Source organism: Stylophora pistillata, chromosome 12 (assembly GCF_964205215.1).
Source record: "Stylophora pistillata chromosome 12, jaStyPist1.2, whole genome shotgun sequence".
In the NCBI taxonomy this organism is placed as follows: Eukaryota; Metazoa; Cnidaria; class Anthozoa; order Scleractinia; family Pocilloporidae; genus Stylophora; species Stylophora pistillata.
In genome coordinates this window covers 21563858-21576687 of record NC_142530.1, presented here as the reverse complement: position 1 = coordinate 21576687, position 12830 = coordinate 21563858, and the positions used below count along the sequence as shown (strand labels likewise).

Here is a 12830-nt window from a genome sequence, read left to right as displayed (position 1 = left end):
GAGGCAAATATTGTAAACAAGGATTCCCCTATTGCATGAAGGACGTGCGCAATGTGGGGGATCGGAAAAGTACGGAACACGAGGAATGTATGTACTTAGCGAGTATTGTATGAGGATCGATTATTATTATCATTATCGTTATTCAGCTCTGTTTATTTCAAACTAAATGGCATCGGACCCGTTACGCACCGGCACGTGCGAAAAGCGGGCCTAAAGAGTAACAAATAAGCACAACATCAATAATGCCAGTAAGAGTTTGATTTATTTATTAAAAGTTTTTGTAATTTAACATCAAGTCTTCACAACAGCATCATAACTGATGTTAAAAGCCAGTTAGAAGAATTGATTTCCATTAAGAAATTAGATGTGTTAGGCTTAACTGCCATGGTGCATGTTTCTCAATTTTCCAAAACTTTGTAAGCGAACCCTACGCTTTGTTTGGGTAAGCCCTCGGCTTCATAGAAAGGTAGATTCTCTTTGAACAAAAAGATCCACTTCCCAGCTTTTTCCAGCTCCTTCATCTGGTCCACATACTTTCCCACGTCACTTGCGCGAATGTTAAAACAGAGGAAGCCACCTTCGAAAAAGTAAACATAAGAACAGAATTATACTGTGAGGTTTCATCTTGCAAAGTTTCAATCCTTGTTTCAAATTATTTCATGTATTTATCATTTAACTTAAAGGGTTAATCCAACCTGTGACCTATCCTCGCAATATCAGTGCATCAGCCAACGAAAAGGTAAGAAGAATAAACACACTTGTCAAATTAAAGGCGTGATCTTGATGTGACAAGAAAGTCCTTGGAATTTTGTAAAGACCCCATTTGGCAGTTAGAAGAAGATGTAGGAATCAGATCCCAGATGTTAAAGGACTTTACCATCTATTTACCATCAACCCCTATTTACATAAGTAGTTTCCCTGATCTACATCATGGGTTGAGCTTCAAAACAAGGAAAAAAGAAAAAAAGGAAAGAAAAAAAAAATAGCGAAGTTTTCATGCTTTTTCTTCACAACAATCTTGTTATCTCTTTAATCTTAAATCATCTTTTTGCATCTTTCTTGAATACCTACCAGCTCGAACCATTCTAATCATTTCCACGAAAGCAGAAGAACCGATACGCCCCTCAAGGATTGACCCACCACAAATCAAAGCATCAAATTGCCCGGTTTCAATCTGAGGTATCGGCTGCCCGTTCAAAGCCGCGCAGATGAGATCGTTGTAGATCTTTTTCTTCTTTGCTAATTTTAACATCTCAGGTGAGATGTCCAAAGCATAGAGGCTTGTGTATTCGAGTTTCTTGAGCTCAACTCCCAGCCACCCTGTTCCAGCTGCAGCGTCAACGATTTTGATCTGATCCTTTGGCTTGTCCTGGAAAACTTGCTCGAAGGCCTTATGGAAACATTTGATAAGTGGCTTGTGATAAGCGACGCGAGCCGCCAATTGCTCCTACATGATGAGAAAATTCAAGCTTGTTATAAGGCTTAGTCGTTTAGTTACTTCCCCTGGATGAACACTTACACGCAAGCTTTCTGAGAGGTTTCCTTAACAGTTCGCAAGGACCCAATCATACGGTTTACGGTCAAGTTGCCGGAAAGTATTCTCGCCAAAGTCATGTCGCCCATTACTTTCATTTTTGTAGCCCGAAATCCTGAGTTACTTAAGTGTCGTCCAATTGTTATCACATGTAAAAACATAAAATGGCATTATAAAGGAGCGGTTAAGGTATACCAATCGATCGAACAACCCTTTCGGTGTATTTACATACACTGTGCGTTACTGAACCTGGCTTTACTGACGAAATTTCATTGTAAATACGAACAACGCTTCACTGTGTTGTTAGAAACGATGAGAACGTTTGGTTCACAGAAACGAAGCTGAATTTGTTGCATTTTTCAGAAACGAACACCGCTATCTGAGTGATAAAGATTTGTCACCCAATTGCCTATTTACAGTCTGTTTCTTCTGTTACCACGCAATTAGATCTTGGGCTGGAGCACAGGCCGGCTACAAGAGCTCTCCATGCATCCCCGTCCTGGTCCTGACATCAGATGAATAAAAATCTCGGGCGACATAATTTGGGGCGAGATGAATTCAAGACACTTGACCGGTTATCAATCATACCCTTGGGTGCGAATACTGCATCTCGCCCAACAACACAAGTAAATGGTCCTATCAGGGATAGATCCCGGGGACCCGTTTCTCGGGTACTTGCGATAGCTATACGGACCTGAACAACTGATCTGTTTTTAATCCAATCGAGATTCTGCCTTAGTATCGAGAAAGCAAATAGAATAAAGTAGTTTCTCAACTAAGAATCGTACTATTATACCCTAATTTAAGGTCTAATAATATTGCAGTTGGCCCGTAAAATGATCGAAAGTTTCGAGTGATAGAACTCTGAATTATGGATCAGGGGTCCAGTTGGTCAACAAATACACCATCTTGTATCTCACCTCAGAAAGATAAAAAATACCCGATTATATCATGTTACTATTTTATTTCTTAGAGCACCTGTTCATATTCTCCTGACCGTTCATCATAGATGCATCTGATTTCATCATCGGTTGTTTCCTTAGACATATATGCCGTTTTTTCTCCAAAATACCTTGCTACACTTTCTACGGTCACCTCTATATCCATTCTATAAAAAGGACCATATGCTAAATATCATACAAAGGCTTGTAACTATTGCCATAAACTTGAAAGCTCTAAGAACTGGGATTGCAATCTTCGAACTGAAAGGGAGCAGACTTGTTTGACCACCACATCACTTCTAAGTAAATATTTTTATGATCACTACTGTGCACCCTCTTTGGAATAATCCAAATATTTAAGCTACTTACTTCTGAGCGTTGTTTGTGTAGTCTTAATGTGATTCTTTTAGGACATGCAAGAAAAAATGCGCGAGATTGAGGCCGATTTCCACGCAAGATACTGACGCGCATAGCTGCCGTAGCATGAACCTACAAGGATTTTCGCTGCTCCCCTCGGATTGGGGGATAACAGGACGTTTTACCATCTACTGGTTCTGGTATCCAGGAAAAGGGTTTCACCTCCTATGGCGGGGGGGGGGGGAGGGGGGCGATTAGGAATTGGCAAAATGACGAGCACGATAAGATTGGGCCACCTTAACTAATCGAATTCGTTCAACGTAAATTTTGAAGGAACAATTTCCGTGTACCCCCGCACTATTCTAAAACAAAGTTGTATTTTCAAAGGCAGTCAATTTTCGTCGTCATTATTTTTCTTTTGTCTAACAACCAGTATGATATACAGAAATATAGGATTACATGGAAATCTCGCCATATGAAACGATACACAGAGTAAAAGAGTAAAATAATGGAATAAAAAGCACAAGCAAATAAGCAATTAGCACATCGACAGAAATAGAAATTTCTTGCTTTTTCCCTCAAAGACACGTGATTCAATGTGACCTGTCATGGCGGCTGCTATTGAAGATGCGTCTTCTTCTCTTAGGTGTACAGCATTTTCTTCCCCTAACATCTAACTCCGTGTTTCAAATCAAGAACAACAACAAAACTACGGACACTGTATTTCTTTCAGTGAAGAACATCATAAGACGACAACTTACCTCGAGTACTTTCGTCACGAAATCATATCCATTAATCTTCGAGATTGAACTAAACCTACGCTATTCTGACGGTAACCTCGAAGAAACAAACGTCGGCCTTCAATAAACTGACGATAACCAAGATGATAAAGTTTAACTGACATACATCTTGGTCCAAATTAGCTGCAAAGGACGCTGAAATTGCTTGGAGTTCCACGTGCAAGACTGGTCGCAAATATGAATATTAATTTTAAATTGATTTGTAATTCAAATTATTTTGTCCACTTTGAATGGCGGGCCGACAAGAGTCGTTGCTCCACCCTTCCTTCTCCCATTTCGTTTCCAGGGCCTTTACCTGTATTTGGGGGGATTCTTCGTCGATGGTTATTCTGTAAAAATTGAACAAAAAAGAAAAAGAAAAAACAGTACAAAAAAAAAAAAGGAAAACACAAATTTAACAGAATAAAAAACACAATGAAATTGAACTTAGTTCAATGAAACAAAAAAAAGGTCGTCTTTATTTTTAACAAATAAGGATACTTAAGGATCACAAAGTCTCTTTAAAGGGTTATGTTCCTGAAACTCAAAAACAAGGTGGGCGACCTCCGCTTCTTTATGAATGGATTGCAAGTAAAATATCAAGATATATCTTTCTGCAAAGTTTTGAACAAATCTCCATTACAGTTCAGAACCGCGTTAGTTTTTATTTAATTTTTTTATCAAGACTTGATTATTATAACTATTAAGATTTTCCTCTGTGTTTCCAACCCATTTAGCGATAACTGTCAAACTTTAGAATGCGTAGACCACGTCAAAGAGTTTCCGAGTATATCTACGAAGCTCTTTACACCTGAAAAAGTAAAGAAATGGACTTATACTACTGTGCAGTCCAAAAATTGTCCCAGACCACGCGCGAAGCATCCTTGATTCTGCTGAGTGAAGTGGTACGACTCTTGATGCTACAGCTGGCACAAAACAAACTATAATGGTAACGAAAATAGACAGCATTGTTTTTGCACCTCTAAATCGATATCGCTGCTGATTAACGACCGCGAACTGACGCATCGCTTGTTCTTGTGCACGAACTGCACGGCGTTGCCTTATAGAGGCCTGACAAATTGTTAAGTTGAAATAAAATGTTAAAACTAGAGCTGCAATAAAGATTACTGTCATAATTGAATTAGAAATGTCGCTAATGGTCGCATTGTCAAACAGACATGGCAAACTGATAACTAAACTAACAAACCAAAGTACAAGGATGAAATTTACAATTCTTCGCCTTGACAAAATCGCATGATAACGAAGGGAATGAATGATGCTAACGTAGCGTTCAAGCGTCACAAGTGTCAGGTTAAGCACTGCACTGTACAAGAAGATGCTCGTAAGAAACTGGACGATTTTAAGTTCAAGACTCGGTCGAGGACAGCCGTCTTCAAGAACGAGAAAACTCCCACGAGCACACACTAAGCAGTGAATGAGCACACCCTCGAAGAAGTTTGCCGCCGCTAGGCTTGCTAAACCAATGTTGGAAGAAATAAGGAGCTCCGAAAAGCTTATGATGGTCAAAAAAACCAGTGCGTTTCCACAACTTGATAAAACGGCTAATATGATATTACCAACACTAAAAATCACCACCATTGACAAGCTGTATGATTTCATGACGAAGAGATCTTGGATCATAAGTTCCTTATATGTGGAGTTGTTGCAAACACCACTGGAATTCGCAATTTGATAATCTGTTGGCCCCGAAAAGAACATCTCGGTAGAATCGTTCTCTTCAAATAAACAGAACAGGTGCAACTGATCGATAAGCAGGGAGCTCTTCTGAAAATAACTGGCTGCATACGTTTAAGGTTTTCCATTTTTCTTCTCTTTCCGAGAAGACTTGCTTGTAATTTCCAAGGTATTGTTTTGAGTTTGTTTGAGTTTTTCCGGTTTGCGTCTGCATTTCTAATCACAGGACAAAGCCGTTCGGTTAAGAAAGGAAAAAAAGGTGTGTGGGTAATGTTAAAGCGAAGAAAAAGTTAAAAGGGAATAAATTTCTAAAGAAACTATGGTGCTGCGTCAGTGTTGGGAAAATAAATGGAAATAATGTATTTTTATAAGCCATTCAGTGAAAAGTTAGAATAAATTAGTTGATCATTTTCTATTTCTTTGGCTGTCTCACTCAACAAGTAAAATTTCTGTAACCTTATCTTACTGTGATCGTGAATTTGACACTGAGACAGATGTTTCTACGTCAACTACAATTTGTGATATTTGTATACAAATAAATAAATAAATAAATAATTTAGCACTGGACATCCACTGGGTGGCTATTCTTGTCCACTGTTCCAGATCGAATTGGAATTTGGATATAATTTAGATATATTTTGGATATATTTTAACTTTCCATTTCAAATCCATATATCGCTGAATTTTTCTTCCCTTGCTTTTTACATCCAGCGACAAAAACAACCACCACCATCATTACCATTCAAGTCTTTTAAATTCTCGCAAATGACGAGTTGACATTTTTTCCCTTTTTTTCGCAATATTTGTTTCTTGGTCATAATAAAAATGACGCGAATTAAGAATCGTTTTTAGCAGCCCCACAAAATTCAAAAATAGGAACGAGGAAATTATTTAATTCAAAGGCTTGCTTTCTGCTTGGCCAACTGCTAAAAAGGTTGTGCCCACGTCAACATCAGCGATTGGTTGTTGTTTCCATTCCATATTCAAGCAAAATTATGGCACTCATCGCAACCACGCTTGTCGTCAAAGTGTGAAGACTTGTAGGATGAGGTTCTGAAGACGAGAATAAAGTGTATTAAATAGTGTTGTCAAAAATCCTACATGAATCCTCAAATAAATTTCAAATGGTGAGAACTCATGAACTTTGGAAATGAGCTTTTGGAATTTGTTCTATGTTCCAGGCGGTGTAATTGTCGACGAAGAAACTGTAACTGCTACGTCGACTCAGTAGACTGGGTTCTAATGTGGCACAGCGGGAGATGGGACAAACGGACGAAGGACCGCTTCCCGGCAATAGCTGTGCTCATGATAAGGAGAAACAAACAAAAGAAAAGAAAAATAAACTATTATTTGATAACCGAGCACGAAGATGGCAACTGCTATAAATTCTTGAACTATGATATTTAACTTATTGAAATATTAAAAGCTCTTGCAACAAAAAAGTGGACAATGTAAGTGTCTGACTGCGAGTTTCTGATTTTGTGGCCCATGGTTGTCAGATTCAGTTTACAGTTTCAGTTTATTATTTTTCTGTAAATGTATTATAAGGTTATTCATTATATAAGAGTACAATAAAAAGGCAAGGAGGGGCATAGAAATCACAAGGTTTATTCTAGATAAACCTTCTTACTAATTTACTTAAAAAACATCAGATATGGATCAAAAGACAATTTGAAACAAGAAAACTAAATTATCATTATTAATATTGTTTCTATATTTTAAAAGTTACATACACACACACAAACGTGTAAGAGGTAGAAAATAAAGATTTAGCAGTTGATAATAAAAATTCCTATTAAAATTAAGGATAGAGTACGAAAGGGAAAGAAAGGTCCATCTAAGTACCAAAAGCAATGATGTCAAGAGATCAGCCTTACTTCCAAAAACTCCCACATTTTTGAAGCGAGCAATTATATAATGTCGTAACAGGGCTGAATAAAGAAATGCTACGTCAGAGAGTATGCGGTTCACAACGCGGGCTGAAGCATGCAAGGTCTAAAACTAAGCGAAATTAGCGGAAAATAATAGAGGCTGACATTTAAAACCGAGGAACTTTGTTTTCGTCAAAGGCATTTTCCTATTTCCACAGTTTTGAAGGAGAAGATTAATTTTCGAAAATTTTTAGGCGCAGTACAAAGTTTTTGGTAGGTTGTCTGTAAAAGAAAAGTGGCAAGGAAAACGAAGCCTCGAAGCAACAGAATAAGAAATCATGCAAACGACTCAAAATCCGTTTTCCGCGGCCAAAACTAAGCGCATACGCATATGATATTCAGCTCCGTCTAATGTCGTTAATTTTCGATATGACCCAGGTTAACAAAGCAAGGCGGGAGCTGGGATCAGCTTCTCGGTTAATAATGAAGAGATCATTCACTTGATAAAACAAAGGAAAATAATAAGACAGATATAATAGAATATGACAAACAAAATAAATTGCTATAAAACCAGTAAAGGGAATATCTTAAATTCCTTTAGAAAAAGCCGATTTATATGCTTAGTATACTTAACAAATTAAAGTTTCTTGCCCTGGGTTTACTCCAAGATGGTGTTAAATTGGTCCAGAAACCTGCGACCCGCAAATCACTCACCTCAGCAGATGCAACACTAAATCCAACTGTGAGCTAGTCACTCGCATTTCCCTACTGGCAGGCGTAATTTTTTTGAGAGCGAAAATATGGCCATCGTCTTTGATTTTAACGGAAGCGGAAGGCTGGGGAGAGAAAGAAATTTGTTCCAAGCGGTGAGCGACATTGAAAAAATAAGGTGGGGGTGAAGGTGGGAGACTGATTATTATATTATTTTTATTAATATTATATAATTTCGCTTCCTTCCGCCCCCTCCCCTACCGTCGACTGAGACTCCAAAATAAACATGGCCGGTTGAATAAACGATCGTACGTTTCTTATCGTTAACTCAAGCTAATAAGACGCCTGCCCTGCAGGCGAGCGCTTCAGAAAGTTTCTGCGGTTTGTTCTGAGTCCTGATTGACCCTTTGAGATTTATTCCTTTGCCGTTGTGATTGGGTTTTGGTTTTTTACGACACTCGAGTGATGCGTTAATCATGCTAGGGATAACCTGATCCGGGTGTAAATAGAGCCATGGATGTAAACAAATAAATAAAGGGAAATGAACAGCTAAATCAATAAAACAAAAATAGATATTTGAATTATGAAGTAGGATGTACCAAGTGTATTTTATCAAGGTAGGAACCGTAAACCCTACGTCGACGTATAAGACTGGGTTCTACTGTAGCACAGCGGGAGATGGGATGAGCGGACTGGACACCGCCTCCCGGCGATAGCCGTGCATGTGATCATCCACAAGTCAACACACTGATGTATAGCTCTTAAATCGTTTAGTGCTTATGAGAAAATATGAAAATACACTTTAGTAAGCCTCATCGATAACTAAGACATCAGTGGGTATACCAAAGAGAAGCCTTTAGACCATATAGATCGTGTTACGCCATGCTAGGCTCAGCCAGTCACTAGATGTTGACCTTCTAACCTGTTTCAACCTTAACTCACCTGTTTCAACGAAACTCACATAGAGGTACTTTATTCACAACACTAATATAAAACGATGTTCACGTCGCTTGTTTTTCGTTCCGATTTTTTGTTTCCAATCCTGCAGGAAATGCAAAGGCAAACATATGGTAGTTAGTGGCTATTTTCATGACACAACCTAATGGCAAAAGGAGACCATTTTCCCCAACATAGCTTTCCCCTTAGTCAAAATTCAAGTTTGATCAATATGTAGTTTTTCAAAGGCCCCCTTCCTGAAACTATGCCGTCAAAATAGGACGGTGCCGTCCAAAAACAGACGAATTTCGCCGAATCTAAAAAAAGGAACTACTGTCTTCTATGGGAAAGTACCCGGTCCAGAAGAGGACGGAATGTTCCAGAATGTAATTATAAACATAGGAACAGCAAGCCCTACGTCAAATTAACAGACTGGGTTCTAATGTAGCACAGCGGGAGATGGGACGGGCGGACTGAGAACCGCCTCCCGGCGATAGCTGTGCAAGGGGTCATACACGTGTCACCACACTGATGTGTAGCTCTTAAAGTCGATTAGTAACTAGGGGAAATAAGTTAGCCTGAGGCATCGAGACGTTAGTGTTTCAAATCGAATGACAACGCCCATAAATGAACGCATTCGAGAGAAATCAGACGATGCAGTTGGACGATACAGTTCGAAAAAGGCAGAAGTGTCCAAAATCGGACGGGAGCGTTCGAAAACAGACGCGTGTCTGAAATCATATGGCACCGTCCTTAAACTGACAAAAGTGTCAGAAAATGGACGTTACTTTCCGAAAACAGAATCAAGTTTCCAAAGTCAGACCTTACCGTACGAAAACACACGCGTTCAAAATCAGGCAGGACCGTCAGATGACAGATAAAAGTGTCACAAATTGGACGTTACCGTTGGATAACTCACATAAGCGTCCAAAATCGGACGGTACTGTTTGGATCAAGCACAAATTGGTCCGAAAACAGATAGCACCATCCCACAACAATCTTATGTGTCCAAAACTGAACCCTGAGGCCGTATACAAATAGGCACAATTGTCCAAAATCGGATTCTACCGTCCGAAAACAGTTACCGAAATTGGATGGTACAAACACGAGTGTTCAAAATTGGACGGTACCAACCGGTAACAAACAGGAGAGTCGGAAGACACAAGCATTCAAAATTGGACGGTATCAACCGATAACAAACAGTCGGAAGACACAAGCATTCAAAATTGGACGGTATCAACCGATAACAAACAGGAGTGTCAGAAGATACAAACGTTCAAATTGGTATCAACCGATAACAGACATATGCACCCAAAATAGGGCGGCATCTGCTCGTAAACGGACACAAGTGCCTGACTGTACTGTCCGGAAAAGGACGCCAGATCAGAAATGGGATAATATCGTCCAAATTCAGGCGCAAGAGACCAGAATCAGACTGTTCGATAAGGTAGGGGATGAGAATATGAAATGATGGAATGAGAGAAGCTAAGACAAGACCAATGGTATGAATGAGAGCCAAAACAAAAAGAAACGACCTCCGTACCCCTCTCCCCTGCTCGTTGCTTTCATTTTTATTTCGATTTCGCCCCATTCCCCGCGCGGGTCACTCTTCTGCTTAAATAATGGAAAAAGAAAGGCCGGTCACACAAGTTATGAGAACAGATGGAGTTCACAAAATAGTAACAATAGTATCTGCAATCATCTTATTAATTTAAAAACTTCCTTCTTCTCACTAATGACAGCGAAGTTTAAAAAATTGTAAAGCGTTATGTCGAGCCCTGGTTATTTGTGATGTTTACTGTCTCAACGTTAATATTGCGAGAGGTCGCTAAAGATCATGAACATCGGCTCAAGCGTTGTGATTTGACCCGACTGTTGATTTAGTCGTTTTGATTTTCTAGAAAAGGCAAGGCAATGTGTTAGCAAGTTGAGTAGCTGGCATGATGGTTAGCGCGATTGGAATAATTTAACCCAGGGAAAACTTTTAGCGGTATTGATCCGCACAGTGTAAGATATCGATCGTTAGGATCTATTAGCGATCCAAGTTGATGTTGCGGCCGAAAGGCATCCTAAAAGCTCTTTAGGAGTTGAAAGCTAGCGACTTAAGGTGGAAGCAACTGAAGGAATATTGAAATAGTTAATAGTCTCGAGAAGAAGAATCAAAGAATCAAATCTTGGCCGACACGTGGTTTGTCACTTGTCGATTTTGTAGCGATTGAATACTGACAGTTTTCCTAAAAATCCCGATTTTCGGCGAATTCACACAATAATTAAATAAAAGGTGGACTTACCATACAGTTAAAGCGAAAGAAATCAATCTCCCCCGAGGAGAATAGTCAGAACGTCTATATATGCAGTCAAAGTGCGAGGAGACACTGTTGTGTGACAGCGCAATGAATATTCAAAGCAGCTCTTTCAAAATCATCCAGGTGTTGACAGATTATGTAAATGTCCTAACAGCTGCCTTCAGAAAATTTTAAAAGTGGAACTGAGAAAATCGGAAAGGCGGAATATGACAATTTACACTGCTTTGCAACTTTGTGGAAAAGTATAACAAAAAAGTATATTCTGTTGATCCGTATCTGTTTTTAGAATTAGAAACAGTAATTCTCAAAGACGATTGAATTGGACACCTCCGGTTAAAATAGGAAAATAATACTGTCTCACTCTTCCTAGCTGTGGTTTTTTTTTTTTTTAAAGATTTTTCACATAGCCAGTCGCTTGTATTTTACAATGAGCGCTCAAAACACCACCAGTTGCGTAGGCTAGGTCGAGACCTTATATCTTAGCTATTTTTTTTCTTAGTTCGTGAGCGAAGATATTCTATAAATCCTGCGATCTAACTGGTTCCGAGAGCGGTCAGTATTCTCCCATCCGACCCGCCCTCTAAGTAATTCTGATATCAAATATTTAACAATTATTCTTTGAAATCGAGGGGAATAGTGGCTAAATATTTACCGAGCTGCGAAGCGGCGAGGTAAATATTCCCGAAAGCTACTATTCACCGAGATTGAAAAGAATATTTGTTTTAGTATATACACACGAAGTGTTCTCGATAAAATTAAAAAGGAAGCCATTTAAAGGCAATTTCTGCTTCTGAAACTTTAGCGAAACGCGAGTTTACGCCCGCTATTTTGTTTTTCACATTATCCAATCGCTCGGAGGTGTACATTGTTGATTAGCCCGAGATAGCGACCCAATCAGATTGCTTGAAACGCCAAGATCAGTGAGTGTGTATATACTAGTAAGGTTTGTGAAGGATGCTGAAGAAATTAATGTATTACTGTTATATCCCTGCATGTTTTTTCTTTTGATCTTAATTTAATTTAATTTAGTCAATTTTCACTGCATTAAGTTTTGCAGTGGGGAAGGACTAGAAAGGAACATAGGAACCATTCGTGCTAGTCCACCCTCCCACCCATCCCACCCCAGGGGAGGACATCCATCACACAGTAATCTCGTGTGTGGGAAATTAACGTCTCCTACCCCAACCCTGCAGGAGACGGGACCTCCATTTATTCGTCCCTATCCGAGAAGACTAGAATATCTAACCATTTCTTGATGTTATAGAAAGGCAGCAAATTCTTCTCAATTATTTTAAGACCCTGAGTGTTGGTCCGGCCGGGGCTCGAACCCTCGACCTCCCGCACAACAGTCCAGCGCTCTATCCATTGAGCTAACCGGGAGGCGGTTAGCTCAATGGATAGAGTTAGCTCTTCTTCAGTTGTACCCATTTCTGCCCCTTTCTAGATTCAGTTTCCCTTGGCTACCTTTTAAAGCTTGACCACTCTGTGTGTTCAGTGCTGAGAGTGTCCAAAAAAGGCGCGTCCTACTTACGCTGACCCTAAACTCGGGGCGCATGTTTCTCGACAGTCCCGGCTCTTATCGGTTTCTAAAATCTTTTTTTTTTTTTTTTAACGTTCTGTTTACATTCAAGAAAAAGTATAAGAATTATTAAAACTCATACAATTGAGAATATCAGAAAACGAAACAGAAGGAACAGGCT

General features: G+C 39.4%; 1 protein-coding gene across 2 annotated transcripts; it reads right to left on the bottom strand.

Annotated features, from left to right (window-relative positions):
• Positions 1–253: 253 nt before the first annotated feature.
• Positions 254–11236, bottom strand: LOC148719250 (methyltransferase-like protein 27). Of its 2 annotated transcripts, XM_088741092.1 has the most exons (7): positions 11116–11236; positions 8831–8930; positions 7892–8013; positions 3594–6359; positions 2513–2642; positions 1072–1447; positions 254–577 (listed from the first exon to the last, which is right to left on the bottom strand). In XM_088741092.1, the coding sequence occupies exons 5-7, from the start codon at positions 2639–2641 to the stop codon at positions 399–401; spliced, it is 684 nt and encodes a 227-aa protein (XP_088597218.1). In that variant the 5' UTR covers position 2642; positions 3594–6359; positions 7892–8013; positions 8831–8930; positions 11116–11236; the 3' UTR covers positions 254–398. The 2 variants fall into 2 exon arrangements, with proteins under 2 accessions (XP_088597218.1, XP_088597217.1); XM_088741091.1 differs by lacking the exons at positions 254–577; positions 1072–1447; positions 2513–2642 and having other exon boundaries at positions 4063–6359.
• Positions 11237–12830: the final 1594 nt, after the last annotated feature.